Source organism: Fundulus heteroclitus, chromosome 16, assembly GCF_011125445.2.
Source record: "Fundulus heteroclitus isolate FHET01 chromosome 16, MU-UCD_Fhet_4.1, whole genome shotgun sequence".
In the NCBI taxonomy this organism is placed as follows: Eukaryota; Metazoa; Chordata; class Actinopteri; order Cyprinodontiformes; family Fundulidae; genus Fundulus; species Fundulus heteroclitus.
Window position 1 is genome coordinate 29,163,207 of NC_046376.1, and position 14,253 is coordinate 29,177,459.

The 14,253-nt window shown below is 41.1% G+C and overlaps 1 protein-coding gene across 3 annotated transcripts in view; it reads left to right on the forward strand.

Moving 5' to 3' along the window:
* Positions 1 to 3,167: 3,167 nt before the first annotated feature.
* Positions 3,168 to 14,253, forward strand: part of LOC105938032 (RNA binding protein fox-1 homolog 2) — a 75,067-nt gene continuing 63,981 nt past the window's right edge. The window contains exon 1 of one of the 3 annotated variants that reach the window (XM_036148383.1): positions 3,168 to 4,265. In XM_036148383.1, coding sequence (XP_036004276.1) covers positions 4,014 to 4,265 — 252 coding nt within the window. In that variant the 5' untranslated portion in view covers positions 3,168 to 4,013. The remainder of the gene's footprint in view (positions 4,266 to 14,253) is intronic. The other 2 variants (XM_036148384.1, XM_036148382.1) reach the window with 2 other exon arrangements.

Sequence of the window (14,253 nt, forward strand, 5' to 3'; positions counted from 1 at the left end):
TCATGTGGTCGAACAAGCAGAGTGGTAACGCTTGAATAGTTTGCTTGTATCAGTCAAATAGTGAAGAGATCTGTCCTGAATATCTCTTCAACAGAGATATTATGGCAAAAACAAAACACTGCTGATGTGTTGGAATCTGCTGGAGTGACTTGTGACCTGATTATCGTGACCATTTGGAGTTTTCCTCCAACAATTTTCCAAAACCCAGAAGGATTGCAGAGAAATGTCAGTGTTGGATATGTGCCTGTGCAGAGCTCATCTGCACAGGTCCTCAGCAGCCTGGGGGGATGCCGTCTGGTCCTGAGGCTGAAACAGAAGAAAGCCTCAGCCATGTGGGTGACGGCCATTTCATGACGTCGTCCTAGAGCCGTGGCAGGATGCATGCAACCCTAACTGGACATCATTGTTACAATTTGTTTATCGTTTTTTCAGGGTTACTATAAAATGTATGGAGTGCAGCTAATTGTGCTTTATTTTATTATAATTTTCAAACTTTAAAAATGAAGAAATAATGGAATTATTACAAAACTTTGGAAAGAAGAGATCTATTTATTATAAAGGGGTTAGACATTATGATCAGAAGAAAACATAATTCAATCAGTTTTAGAACCATTTACTTATTTGTAATTTGTAATTAACAACAGGAGGAAATTAGCTAAAATAGCACCTCCTTACAAAAACGGGGATAAACATGATTTTTCAACTTATAGGCCTGTATCATTACTGCCACAATTTTCTAAAATTTTAGAAGTTATTTGCAACAAAGTCTGGTTGAATTTAAGCAAAAAGAAAATATATTAAGACATAGTCAGTATGGTTTCAGGATAAATCATTTGACTGCACTTTCCATAATGGAATTAATCGAAAAAAAATGCAAAAGAAATAAATAGTAAAAATTACTTTGTAAGTATTTTTTATAGATTTACAAAAGGCATTTGATGTAATAACTCACTCAAGATTACAATGAAAACTCAGGAAATCTGGAATTAGAGGGATTGCTCATAAATGGATCACAAGTTATTTAGAGAATAGAAAACAATGTGTTCAGATAAATGATACAGATTCAGATGTGAGTGACATAAAATGTAGGGTTCCGCAAATCTCAATACTTGGACCGATTTTATTCATAATATTTACGAATAATTTCACCAAAGGATTGGATCTATTACAGAGTATTCTATTTGCAGATGATACATTGTTTTATTCAGGAAATAATACTTACAAAGTGATGGAAGTAGTAAATAAAAAAACTTGAAAAATAAAGGATTGGTTTGATCAAAACAAATTAGCTTTCAATATATAAAAAAACAATTAGATAATTAGATAAATATTTAATGGCAAACGGGAAAGATGTTAATATAACTTAAAATAGATGGGATGGAAATATTATGGGTGAAAGAAACACAATTTCTTGGAGTTATCATTGATGAGGATCTTAGCTGGAAATCACATATAATTGATACAAAAAGAAAAATGGCAAAATCCATAGCTGTGTACATAAAGTAAAATTCTAAGCAGCTCAGCATTACTCACTTTGTACAACACAATGATAATTTCATACTTAACCTTTTGTGTGGAGGATTGGGAATCAATGTGCAAACCCTAAACAAGGTATTTTTTCATATTACAAAAAAAGCTCTGAAAACTATTAATACAAAACATAAAGATCCTTCAAATTCACCTTTTCTTAAATATAAATTATAAAAATTTCCCGATTTAGTAGATGATAAAATTATCCAAGTTTTGTATAAAGCCAATACGAAAATATTGTCAGTGAAAATCCAAAAAAGGTTTAAACAAAGAGAAAGCCACTATAATCTGAAAGTAACAAATATTTTAAAAAACGAAATAAACAAACACAAACAAACTCAGACTCAAAACCAAAATCATGGAATGGACCGCCACAGTAAAAGGAATTAATTTGTGAAATGGATTTCATCAAGAAATTAAAGAGTCAAGAACGACGATGACATTCAAAAAACATAAAAACTACAATGTTAGGATGTATGAGTTCATGAAAATGATGAGAAAATATTTATGATGGTATTAATGATGGTACCTAAGTTCGCATTATTTGAGTTATTAGAGACATAACGGTCGACATTTTTAAAGCTCACCTCAGATGCTTAAAGGTCAGGGGTTACTTTCATGTGTTCAAACCGTTATGTACAAGCAATCAGTCAATCAAATGGCGTGATCTCTAAATATCATTGCAGAGTCAGTTTTTTTAATACACATGCAAATCTTTGCAATAGGTTTGCAGGGGAAAATCACTTTTCTACTTTTAAGTAGATATAAGAGATATGACGGTACTCATATAATAAGTAGAAAACAGTATATTTGAAGCAGTTCAAGTATAGACACGAACGTAGTAAAAACAAACCATTTAACATGCTATCATTGTGGCGCCGCTAGGGGGCGCAAGAACATATAAAATGTTTGCCCACTCCTTAAAAGTCAAAGTCAAAAAGCAGCGATAGATCTGTTTTATTTATTTACTGTAGGTTTTAATGAATTTAAAAAAAAAAAAAAAAAGTAGCCTACATATTAAAATATTACTATAAGACTATAAAATTAGGCTAATAAAAGAGCAGGGGTCGGTGCATTTACCTACTTGGAAAATGCACAAAGATAAGAAATATTTATATAATAAAAACAGCAGGCAGCCTGATTACCTATTTATTGAGCTATTTAATTTTAATAAATTTGAGTGTATTTGAATATATTTTGTAGAAAAATTATGGATTTTTCATTTATTTCTTAAATGTGCAAAATAAGCTAAATGGGGTTGCCTAGTGCTTTGGTTTGAGTAGGTGTTAAAATTACCAGAATTGATAGCGTGTTGCAGATTATATGTAAAACGACAACATTTCTATTTCGTACATTTATTATTATACATTGAAAAAAAACGCGGAAATTTGTTCTGACACGCACCTTCATCACTGCATATTTCCAAATCATATATATATATATATATAATATAAATAATATTATATTTGTATCTATTTTAAGTGTTTTGTGTGGGTTATGCCAATAGGTGTGAAAGCAAAAGACAACCATCTTTGATTTATTTCCCATAACAATTTCTAACAATCATGGAGGAGGTGGCGGTGCGCTGGGAGGGGAGGGGGTTGAGGGGAAAATAAGGAGAAGGAGACTGGGTGACAACGCAGACCTCAGACCAGCCCATCTCGCCTCACAGTCCACTCCGTCTCATCCCGGTGTCCTAAGAGCAATCTGATCTCAGATCGGCGGAGCGCGTCTCCCCCTCCACACTTACGAGCTTTTGGGACTCAGACCAGAGGAAATCGTGTGCCGTCGGCAGCCAGGTCGACTCGGCACGCCAAGACTCATCCACAGCAGACCGCGGCGAGCGAACGGACCAAGGAGGCAGCGACCGCGAGAAGAAGGCTGGTTAGGAGGATCCACGGAGGAGTTTAACGCAGAAGCACATCCAGGCGGAGGGAGAGAGCAAGAGGACTGAGCGGCGACGGCGGCTGCGTACGGAGTAGTATTACGCTCAGCTAATTTCCAGCGTTTTCCCTTCTTGGCAGCGACCGTGTGCTCCCAGAGCCACATCTATAAAGAGAGCTAGCGGAATGTAATGCTAGCGAGCTAGCTAATGGTGGCTAGCTAATTAGCTTGTCAGGCACCCAGAGCAGGACGTGGGGGTCTTTATTAAAATAGGTCGCAGTTTGGCGTCATTTCACTTTTTTTTTTTTTTTTTTACGCTGTGGAAAAGGCTCGTCTTTTTTTTTTTGTGTGTTGTTGTTGACAGGACAAGATTCTAGCGTGGTCACATTATGGTCCGTCTCTCATAGCCAACGCCAAGTTAGACAATAAGCAGCGCGAGCTTTTCCATATTGATGAAAATCTGGTCGTTATTATCCGTCCGAGTCTTCAGCGAACCTCGAGCCGCGAAGGAGAAAACAAAGGATTGAAGAGGAGGAAAAAGAGAACCAGACTTTTGATCAGTGACTGCCAACCCCCCCTCCAACCCCCCCATCCGTCCAATGTTAATGTCGACCGACGTTGCATCTTTAATGCTGCCCGTTAACCGGGGAATCATGGAGCGCGAGAGGGACCTCGAGACCGCCGGAGCGCACCCGAGCGCGGCCGCGGGTCCGGCGGTCGTCCGGGGGATGAAGCGCGGAGACCCGGAGCCCGACGCTCAGACCGCCGCTGCCCTGACTGACCTGGCCGGGGCGGAATGCAAGAGACCGAGGATAGACGGCTCCGGGAGCGTGCTGGGTGACATCGGACAGGTACGTGGACAATGTAAACACCCGCCCGTCACATCTGTGGCATTATTTTTTTTTTAGCTTCCTTGCAACAACATTCAGCATCTGTCCGTAGCAACGCTGAGATAAAATAATAATAATAAAAAAAAGATGTTTTGAAGAGGCCCGTTTTTTCCCCCCACTCCTGTTTCTCATAAATAGTGCGATCATTTGTGCAGCAAAACGAAATTATTTGCAAGTCGAGACGCATTTAATAAAAAAACAAAAAAACAAAACATTTTTAACAAGCAAGTGGTGCAATAGCCGACCGTTCTTTGTTGAGATCCCGTGGCTGGGCTCAGAGAGGGAGCCAGCCCAGACAAAGGTAATATGATACAGGCTCCATTGCTATGACAGACAGCGGCTCAGCAAAGATCAGAGCCCTTCATCATGCCTGTCTCGCACAGTAAGCCGGTGCTCCATCACATGTTGCAAAGGTACTGTACATGCTTTTTTGTGTTTTACGTGAAAAACAAATACCTGTAACGGTGATTCTGATGGGAATGTCATGTGCCATTATTCACTTTATACCCCCCCAATACTCCCCACTCCCCCCTTTAATGTGGCTAGGTGTTAAGAGAGGCAAAGACGGACAGGATTGGGGGAGGGGTCACCCCAGTGAAAGACAAAGAGCAAGTCTTTTTTTTTTTTTTTTTTTTTTTTTTGCTGGAGGCTTGAAGAAGCAAAAGGGGGCTGGGGTGGGGGGGCTCTCCTTAACGTGGGTCTTCCCTGCTTTCATGACTCCGCAGCTGAGACAGCAGAGCGCCAGCCGTCTCTCACTGGAATCATTTTGCTGTTATTACAGCCGACCAGAGGGCTTCAGGATGCGCCTCTCGCTTGTCCTCCCTGGATCTGTTGCTATTTGCTCTTAATGCGTGGCACACGTCTCTCTCCCCCCCTCCCTCCCATATTTATTTTTTTATTTTTTTACACCTACCTCCTTTTGAAGCGCCTCTAATCCGATAAGTACCAGGAGTGCTGCAAGGCATAGGCCGGCCACAGCTATTAAGGGATACAGACATTTTTTTTTTAACTGGATTTCAAAAGCGCAAACGTTTGCCATCATTTTATACCTTTGGAAGTCCTTTTAATGAGACGGCAGAGGAAGTGCCGCAGTCCGTGGCCTCCCCCACTTATCGCTGCTGCACACTGCCGGTCAGCCGTGCCTGACCAACTAAACATCTAACACCTGCTTATTTATACTTTTGTCGCCCGGTAAGCGGAACAGCAAAAAGGTATGTTATTCTAATATGCTCTTTAATTGGAAGCTGCTACAACGTTTTGTATCTGTGTTCTAAATTTTTAACTCAAGGCAAAGTAAATAAAGGACAAATAAATGTTGAGATGCACCAATCAGTCAAAAGGTGATCAAAATTGTCCAATTTTGCCTCGACCGACTCAGATGGCTGATCTAAAAATCTGTTTTTTTTTCTTTATTAAATAGATCAAAGCTAAGAACTACCACATTATTGTGACTATAAACACTTCAACTAATGGCATTTAGAGCAGCTCCTGGAGTTTAATAAGAAAGAGGGAAAGTTTAAGCAGATTTGATGCTTAAATGAGCTTATATTTTAATCCTTCAGTTTTCTATTGGGTTTACAGCTGCTACCCCAAGTTAACTTAACCTACCAATATTGCTGTCCCTTTTGTGTCATAATCTTTAGAATAATTTTTTTCTAAAACAAAAAATTATTCTTAAAATGGAAACGTTCGTTCAGAGGGCAAAGAAAATAATTGGCATCGGCCGGGAACGGGAATCTGTGCGTCCTCTAGCAGCATGCTGCCTGTGGGATCTTGGGACTGGGGAGGGCAAATTGAAGGGAAAAAGTGACCGACTAAACAGGTGAAGGAGAGACGGACAGACGCACAGATGATGGGATAGGTGATGGACGAAAGGAGCTGTACATGCATAATGTTTGAGAGATGGATTAAAGTCTGAAACGCGGCGGGTCGCGTGTGCTTGAAATGCACCAAATATGGAGAGGAAAAGAGGCTTGCAGGCATGTGTTTGGGAGTTGGTGGATGTTGGAGAGGTGAAATAAAGGCTGTGGAGAAAGTGAGCCCAAAAAAAAAAAGAAAAAAAAGAAAACCAGAGCCATTAGCCCACATCCATCCGGGACCGCGATAAGAGGATGAGAGGAAAGTGACGGATGACAGGAACGGCATCGGCCGAGGGAGAGATAAGCAGCGGGGATCTGAATAAAAATGAGAAGCAGTTTACAGAGGAGAAATAAAAAATAAAAAAAAGCCTGAAAAGGACATTGAGGCGGTTCTGCCGGCGACTTGGGCGTAAGATCTCAGTCAGGATGGAGGAGATGAGTTGTGGGTGGGTGATGTGCCACAGGAGCCAAATGCCCCCCGACCAATTACTGCAGGACTGCCACTGAGGGATCCAGGAGACCGCTGACCTTCCAGGCTGCCTGTAAATCAGCGCTGTAATAATAAATGAGAATGCAGCCTCCTCTCTTTGTTGCTCCTGCTCTCCTCCCCCAGCATTGCAGCTCCCCCCACCTCCTGTATGTCCTCTGATTTGTCCCTCCTATGCCCCCCCCACTCCCCCAGGCTTATTTCCAGATTGCTAATTGACTCCTGATTCGCAGGCTTTCAGTGTACCAATGAGGTGGAGCCCCCCACCCCACCCCCGCACTTTCTCTCTGCTATGCCAGCCCCCCCCCCCCCCCCCCCCCCACTGCCTATTTTGATTATCTTTCCATTTCTCAGTCCACCCCCCACTCCCACTCCATGATGGCTGTATTGATGTTTACCCTTGAGGCAGTGGCGTGGTCCACGCGGATGTAGCGGGAGTGCAGTTCTCTAACTCTCCATCTCTGCATATGTAGCTCTCTCTCTGATTCGGAGAGCCGATTTGTCCTATCGCTGGCAGTAAAGAGGCTTTGTGTCGCGCTAACGAGATCAAAGCTTATTTAGGCGAGGGCATTAACTAGACTGATCGCTGTGACGGGCCAAAGCAAGAAAAGGAGCCGGGGGGGCTGGATGATGTAGTAGGACAGATCACAGATGAATACAAGGTGGGAAATATTAAAGTTTACATGGCATATGTTGTTGGATTCAGGTTTTCCTGCCCTTGAGCATTACAAGCACATGTTTTAAAAAGGACGTGCGGCCCTGCTTGAGGAGGTAATAAAGGAAGACATTTGGTCCCAAAATGAAGTGATGAAAATGTGGAATCAGATGGTATTCATATTAAGTTCCAAAAAGGTTTCCCTCCAGGAGTTTTGTTAAGGGACTGAATAACTAAAACAGTTTTTCTGGCTGATACGAGGTTTCTCCAGAGATGATCTCTGACAAAATTATCCTCATCGGAGGCAGCCAGAAGCCTGACAAACTATTTAAAACCCAGGGGTATATTTTTACTAATTCTGCACAATTTCAGGATATGGTTTATTATCTATATTATATAATAAATTTTCATACTATTATTAAAAATTGCTATAGCAATATTGAATACTATTAACCCTTATTTTTGGGACACATTCAAAAAACAAAAAACAACACAACTACTTTATTAAATATGTAGACTATAAATGCATCAAACTTCTGACTTAACATTTATGGTCTTATTTCCACCAGTAATTAAGAAAAATTCAAAAACCATATAAAGTAGTGTCTCTGCGCCGGACATGCATTTCCCGAAAAGCTTCATGTGCAGAAACGTTCTTGACTCATCTTTTCTCTCATTGGGGTTAGAAATGGCATTTGTGCGTATTGCACTGGATGTCCCACAATGCTGTTCAGGATGCCCATGCTGCCATCTTGGTGTCTGAGCAACATGCGTGCGGTGACGAAGGTTAAGAAATATTCAAAGAAAGAACCTGGAAAATGCAAATTTAAAATTATAAAAAAAAAATGTTTTTGAAAATAGAACAAATTTTGAACTTGACCTGTTGCGTAATGTAGTAGGCTTGGCGTAGGAGCACAACACTGCCCCCTAGAGTCTAGGAGAATAGTGCTACTTTGGAGGAAAAGCCGCATGTAGCATAAATTCTTCAGACGTGTCCACACGTCTCGTTTTCGCCCGGAGCGTATCTGCGTCAAGCATAAAGCAACCTTCAGTCCCTCTGAGGTGTAGGGGGCTAAGTCTGCCCCCTACACCTCAGAGGACTCGCACTGAATGATCGTCTCTTTTCTTTTTTTTTTTTCTTTTTTTTTGTAGGCCACAGTAAAAGATCTAAAATTTCCCATTTGAAACACCTTTTCTTCATTTCTTAATGATCATTAAAACTCACAAAATATTAAAGAGCTTTAACCTGTTTCTCCTCTGTTGAATTAATTTTAAATGGTTGAAAGGTAATCTGCAGATTTCTAATCAATCTTTAGCTCGACTTTTCCCCCTGAAATTAAAAGACACAACGTTGGGAGGAACTGGTGGTATGGAGCCTGTGCTAATTTTGTGCTACTTTGATTGGCAGGAGGTCAAATACAATCCTGCATTGGCTGACTTGAGGCTCCTCGCTGCCGTTTACTGATTGCCGTTAAACTTTGAGCCCCGGCACCGTGGAGTCACCCTTGACCTTTGAACCGGCATTGATAAGCCTGCAATTCCCCAGACAAAGTTGCTCAACTCATATTGTCTCCCTCTCTCTCTTTGTTCAGCTTACTTTGCAGTGCTTTGTTTACATAAGTGCTGCAGTTGTTGCCAAAGTGTGGAGGAAGAATTAGATAAAAAAAAATAAAAAAAAGAGGGAGGAGAAAGGCAGAGTATGGCCGAATACAAGAATAGATCTAAATCCCTGCATTCAATCCTGTAAAACGACACTCGGCTGTGCTCCTTAGCATGCCACTTGCATGTTCAACCTCCCTTTATGGTCATCATGTCACTACGTCCCCCCCCCTCCCCGCATGTCTCCTCCCCAAGGCTGCCCCCAAACTGTCACATGTGCTCCCATCTCCACCCACCCACACAGCCAAATGTCAATTCAGTGTTTCCCTTACATGAGGTCATCTGTGATACGCTGCCGCTGTATTGTCTTTGCAAGCCGAGTGTCATGACTGATGGAGATTCAGGAGCGCAGTTACACCTGCATCAGAGGAAAAGGAGTACATGAAATGCCGATGAAAACTTCTAGAAGTAGCTATAAGCTATGCTGAAATGGAAGCTGCCGTGCACAATAGACGTTTGCATACACCTGTATGTGAGACTTGTGATTCCTGAATTAGTACTGTTTTTTTTTTTTGTTTTTCAACCTTTTTTTTTTTTTTCAACCTTTCAATCAGTTTTCGTTTTTAATCTAACACAGATTTTTAGCTGGCTCCGCTTTCTCTAGTAACTATAATTGGTCACAGCCTCTGTGCATGCACAGTTATTAAAAAAAGGACTTGGGGAAACTTCCGGAAAAACCGCCGACCTTAGCTTTGACCTAGGTATTGTAATGTGCGTGAAGGTAATAACAGCTAGTGTTAGCTTATGATGACCGTGAGTAGGGCTGGGAGATATGGCTTGAAAATAAAATCTCAGATTTTATTATACCACATCAGATTAATAGATTTTTGTTTTCCGTTTTCGTTTTACAAAAGAAATGTAATAAATTATTTTAGGGAAATTTGCTTTTATTACAATAATCTCATCTTGAAGTTGACCTGAATTCAACATATAACTAAATACAAGCTGTGAAACATCCATGTACTGCCATTGTAAACAATGAAAATGTACAAAATGACCTAAGAGCTAAGCTAAGAGCTTCAGTTCACTTGTGTAACTTCTAACTGACTTTGAAAAAAAAATAAGAGTAAATTAAAGTGCCTCGTATTTAGGTAAAAAAAAGTTTTCCTATTTACAATATTTTGACAAAATATTTTACAAAACATATATTTAGCATTGCATGCTGTTCTCTTCATTGAAACCCAGTGAGTGTATTGACAAAATAAAATGCAGATGTTTCCAAAAAATAAATCTTAAAAATTGTAAATTCGAATTAATCGGTTTATCGCTCAGCTGTAACTGGGAGGTTTTCTCCCAGACGGGAAATTTACTTACCGTTTTATGCTGTTCTCAACCATCGAGGCATTTAAAATAAACCAACAACCCTTAGCTTGAAGGGGGGCGAATAAAGCCTGGCGGCCCCCCAGGCTTATCACACGGTGGCGAAAACCCTCACTCAACTAATGTGACAGTCTATTCAGAAATATTCTGCAGAAATTCTGATTTAATTCACTGTTTAACAAAATCTATATTCAAAGCTTTGTCTGGGACAGTTTTGTAATGTAAGTTATAAGGAAAATTAGGAAACCCTGTAAATTGAGTTGAATAAATTTTGAGATGTTGCATAATAGAAATAAATACCCAAGAAATTTTCAGAATTCTTAAATTAAATATGATTTTTTTTTGGTAATTAAGAGGCCCAGGCAGGGGAAAAATAAACAGTCATAAATAAGTACATGCTGTGACTGCCCTAAAGCTAAATCCTTTGGTTTAGTCATGTCTAGGACACCCACTCTCTTAGTGCATGCATTCACTAAAACTTCAAAGAATTAGACCTGCGAGGCTGTGACCATCTCATTCTATGCATACATTTTATTTTTGAAGGTCTGAAAGAGCATTAAAACAATACTTTAGTGCTTAGAGAAACTAGTTTCTTTAGATGTTGTTCTTCCTCTTCATGCCATTGTTTTCAGCATATGTCAAAAGAAATTTTACCCCATTATCTAATTCCTTTATTTTGAAGCAGCAAAAAGCAACGCTTATTCCTCCTGCTGCATGAATAATACAATACATACATTGTTTTAATATTATTTTTTTATTACCTACATTGTTTTAAAACAGCACCATGTAACTTTTAGCTTAGGGGCGCTAGACCTGTAACTTCCAGGTTTGGCGCCCCTGAAGGTCTAAACAGTCTCCCTCTGTGTTTTGGAATCTAATAGCAGACCACTTTGGACCAGCTGATTGCGAAGTTATGGAGTTACTTGTATACAGACGAGGCCACATTCACCCTCTGGATTAAATCCTACATCAGAGGACCAAAAATATGTCTGGTCAGGTGTCATATCTGTGTGTTTTACTGTTACATAGGCGAGTTTTGAGAAGGGCAGCCTGCACGGTGCATAGATACATGCTGCATATTGAGCTGAAAAATAATTTAATGCATCTCAAATTAAGCTAATACGTGGGTCAAAACTTACACGGTGCTGCTTTAACAAGGCCGCAACATTTAATTCAGCCAGCTGACTGCCAGTGCACTGCATATATGTTCCTTACAGGCAGGATATGTTTTCTTTTGTTTCTCATTACAAAGACGTTAAACCACAGGAGGGATATGGCTGAAATTTCTAAGCTACTCTGAAAAGTTTTTTTTAAACCTTGGCATGCCTGGATATCCGTAACTGGACCAGGCTTATCAACAGCATACAATAGGATATATGTCATAGGGTGGAGCATCTCTGAATGGTCCCACTACAAGCATTTCATAAATGCTCCAGCTGTCTTTTTGCCTGAAAGCAAAATTGCATAAATTTCTTCCAACTTTATCATTTGCTATTTCTTTCCTTTTGGGAAGGATGGCACAATATAGTCTTTCTCTAGCTTTTAAGTCTCTACGCAGCGTAGGTTGGCACCATCTAGTCAGATTAATTGATTTATCTCCAGTATTTTTCTCTGCAGTTGTTATTTGAGGACTTTGTAAAGTGCAGCTAAGGGTCTTCCCGAGATCTCTGATGAATGATTAACATCTAAATAGTAGGTTCCTGGTGGGATCTATATATCAGGGATGGGTTAAAATCAATATGTAGTTCACATGGAGAGTATGTAGGTAGATGTTGTTTGTGGTTGTAGCTTTGGATTTCGACAACAATCTGATTCTTGGGAGCGGATCAAAGTCCTTGTGTCACAGTCCCTGACTAAACTCGACTCCCCAGTACCTGTTGCTAGTCCACCATTATCCAACGGGGAGAGACATTAAAGGCCACAGAGTGGAAGCCTCTAGTACAGCCAAAAACTAGCTGCGCTGTCGTTGGTCTGCCCTAGTACATGATAGATGAAGAGAGGCAGACACATAAAAAGAGACAGATGGATAAATAAGAAAGAGACAGATGCCAGCTGCTCATAGACAGCTGTGTTCTGAGATATTAATGGAAAGTTAGGTAGAAGGAAAATCTTTTTATTTTTTTTCTGGGACAAAATAACCCTGATCATGACATCCATAGCCATTGAATATGATGCCAAACTCTGCTGCTAACTCTGCTTTAGCAAACTCTGCTTTAGCAAACTGTTGCTAAATTATTTGATTCCCAGATGACTTTCCTAAAAGACACCTGGGAATCAAAGGTGGGGCTTTCCTAAAAAAAATGTTCTCCCTGCTTTCTTTGGACTGTACCCCGTAGCAGTGACCCCCTTTAGCTGACTGCTTGTTACTGTGACCAGTGTTGAAATTGAAAACTCCTCCATGCTTGAAATAAGATCTGAAACGTTTTTAACTCGACGTGGGCACATTTTTACCTGACTCCGCCAGATAGATTTGATCCGCATATCCATCTGGAAACCTTCCGTTGAAGTAATTTTGGGAAGGGGCGAAAATACTGGTTAGCTGATTGGCCTATGTTGGTGATAGACGGGCCAAAGGAACCAATCAGATTTTTCGTCGCTCGTAACAGAGCGACGACAAAAACACAACCACAAGCCAAGCTACTCTTGCTGCTGCAGGTAAAGGCTCGTTAGCTCAGCAAAGAAATACTCTGTAATTCCGATAAAACTTGCTCGATAGCCACGCTAACGCTAGTTTCATCGGCTGAAACCGCCATGTTCTTTAGACTGAACTGTCGCGCTTCTTGTTGCGTCACACCTCAACCCGCCTCAAAGCCAACGCTGATTGGACGTTCGTTTGGTGAACGGCTCCAAATTTTCTTTAACGGAGGGTAGCCAGACTGATCTGCGAGTGAAACCTTGAAAGCTCGCGAGATCAGGATGGTCTCACGAGGCTAGGCACATTTGGGCTTGATCTCAAATGAACACGAGTGGGTCTTTTGTGTAACCATCAGTGGCAGCAGGTGGGATTTCCTTAGATCCGACCGTGTTCTTAACACCATGAAGGCAGCCTCGGGCAGAGCCGCTCCGCAGGCTGTTCTGTTAGGTACCTCCGGATGCCTGCAGCAGCCTGCCTAATTACCCCCCCCCCCTCCCCACACACACACACACACACACCATCTGTTGACCTCATGTCACTCTGCCTTCCTTTGCCACCGCTGCTCCCCCCACCCTGCTTCTTGCAGTTTGCTCCAACCCTAACCCTCCCAACTTTTTTTTTTTGTTGTTCTCTTCCACCAAAAATAGAAGGCAGGAGATAAAGACGAATACATAAGGCATAAATAAACCAGGCGGTCTTCTTCAGGTTTGCCCTGGTGTTGAGTTAAGAGCCGGGGACAGAGAGTGGGAGGCCGTGTTTATAGGCGTGTGACTTGTTGTCTGTGCTTTTTCTGATCTCTGCCAGCGCCGTCTGAAACCAACGCCTTCGAAGTCTCCTCCCTGCTCACCAAGCTGTGTGGAATGGAGCTTAATGGAAACTTGGGGAGGAAAAAGGGAGCACAGCCCCCCTCCATTTGTTTAGAGCAGTATGGCTAGTAGAAACGGGAGTGCGTCTTGCTGCCCCTAAGACACGCCTGCGCTCATTTAATATACTTTAAAGATGTGTGTGTGTGTGAATAAAGAAGGCAAGGATCAAGTTCAGACCCCCAGTCCCTTCCCCCACTCCTTAAGAAAATATAAATCACATGACATTTTTTACTCGTGACTCATTGTCTCCGTTTCGCTCATGTTTTTCGTAATATTCTACTCCCCTTTCTTTACTTTGGCCATCTTTTTACCCACATTCCTTCGTCTGTTTTCATCTGCTCCTTTCTTTTCTTTCTTTCTCATCTTTCCTTCCCCCGCCGCTCCCCCCTCTCCTGCCAACAGATTGATTCCAGATGTTGCTAAACTCCCCCTTCTCTCCCGCCTTGGTTTTTTTTTTTTTTTTTTTTT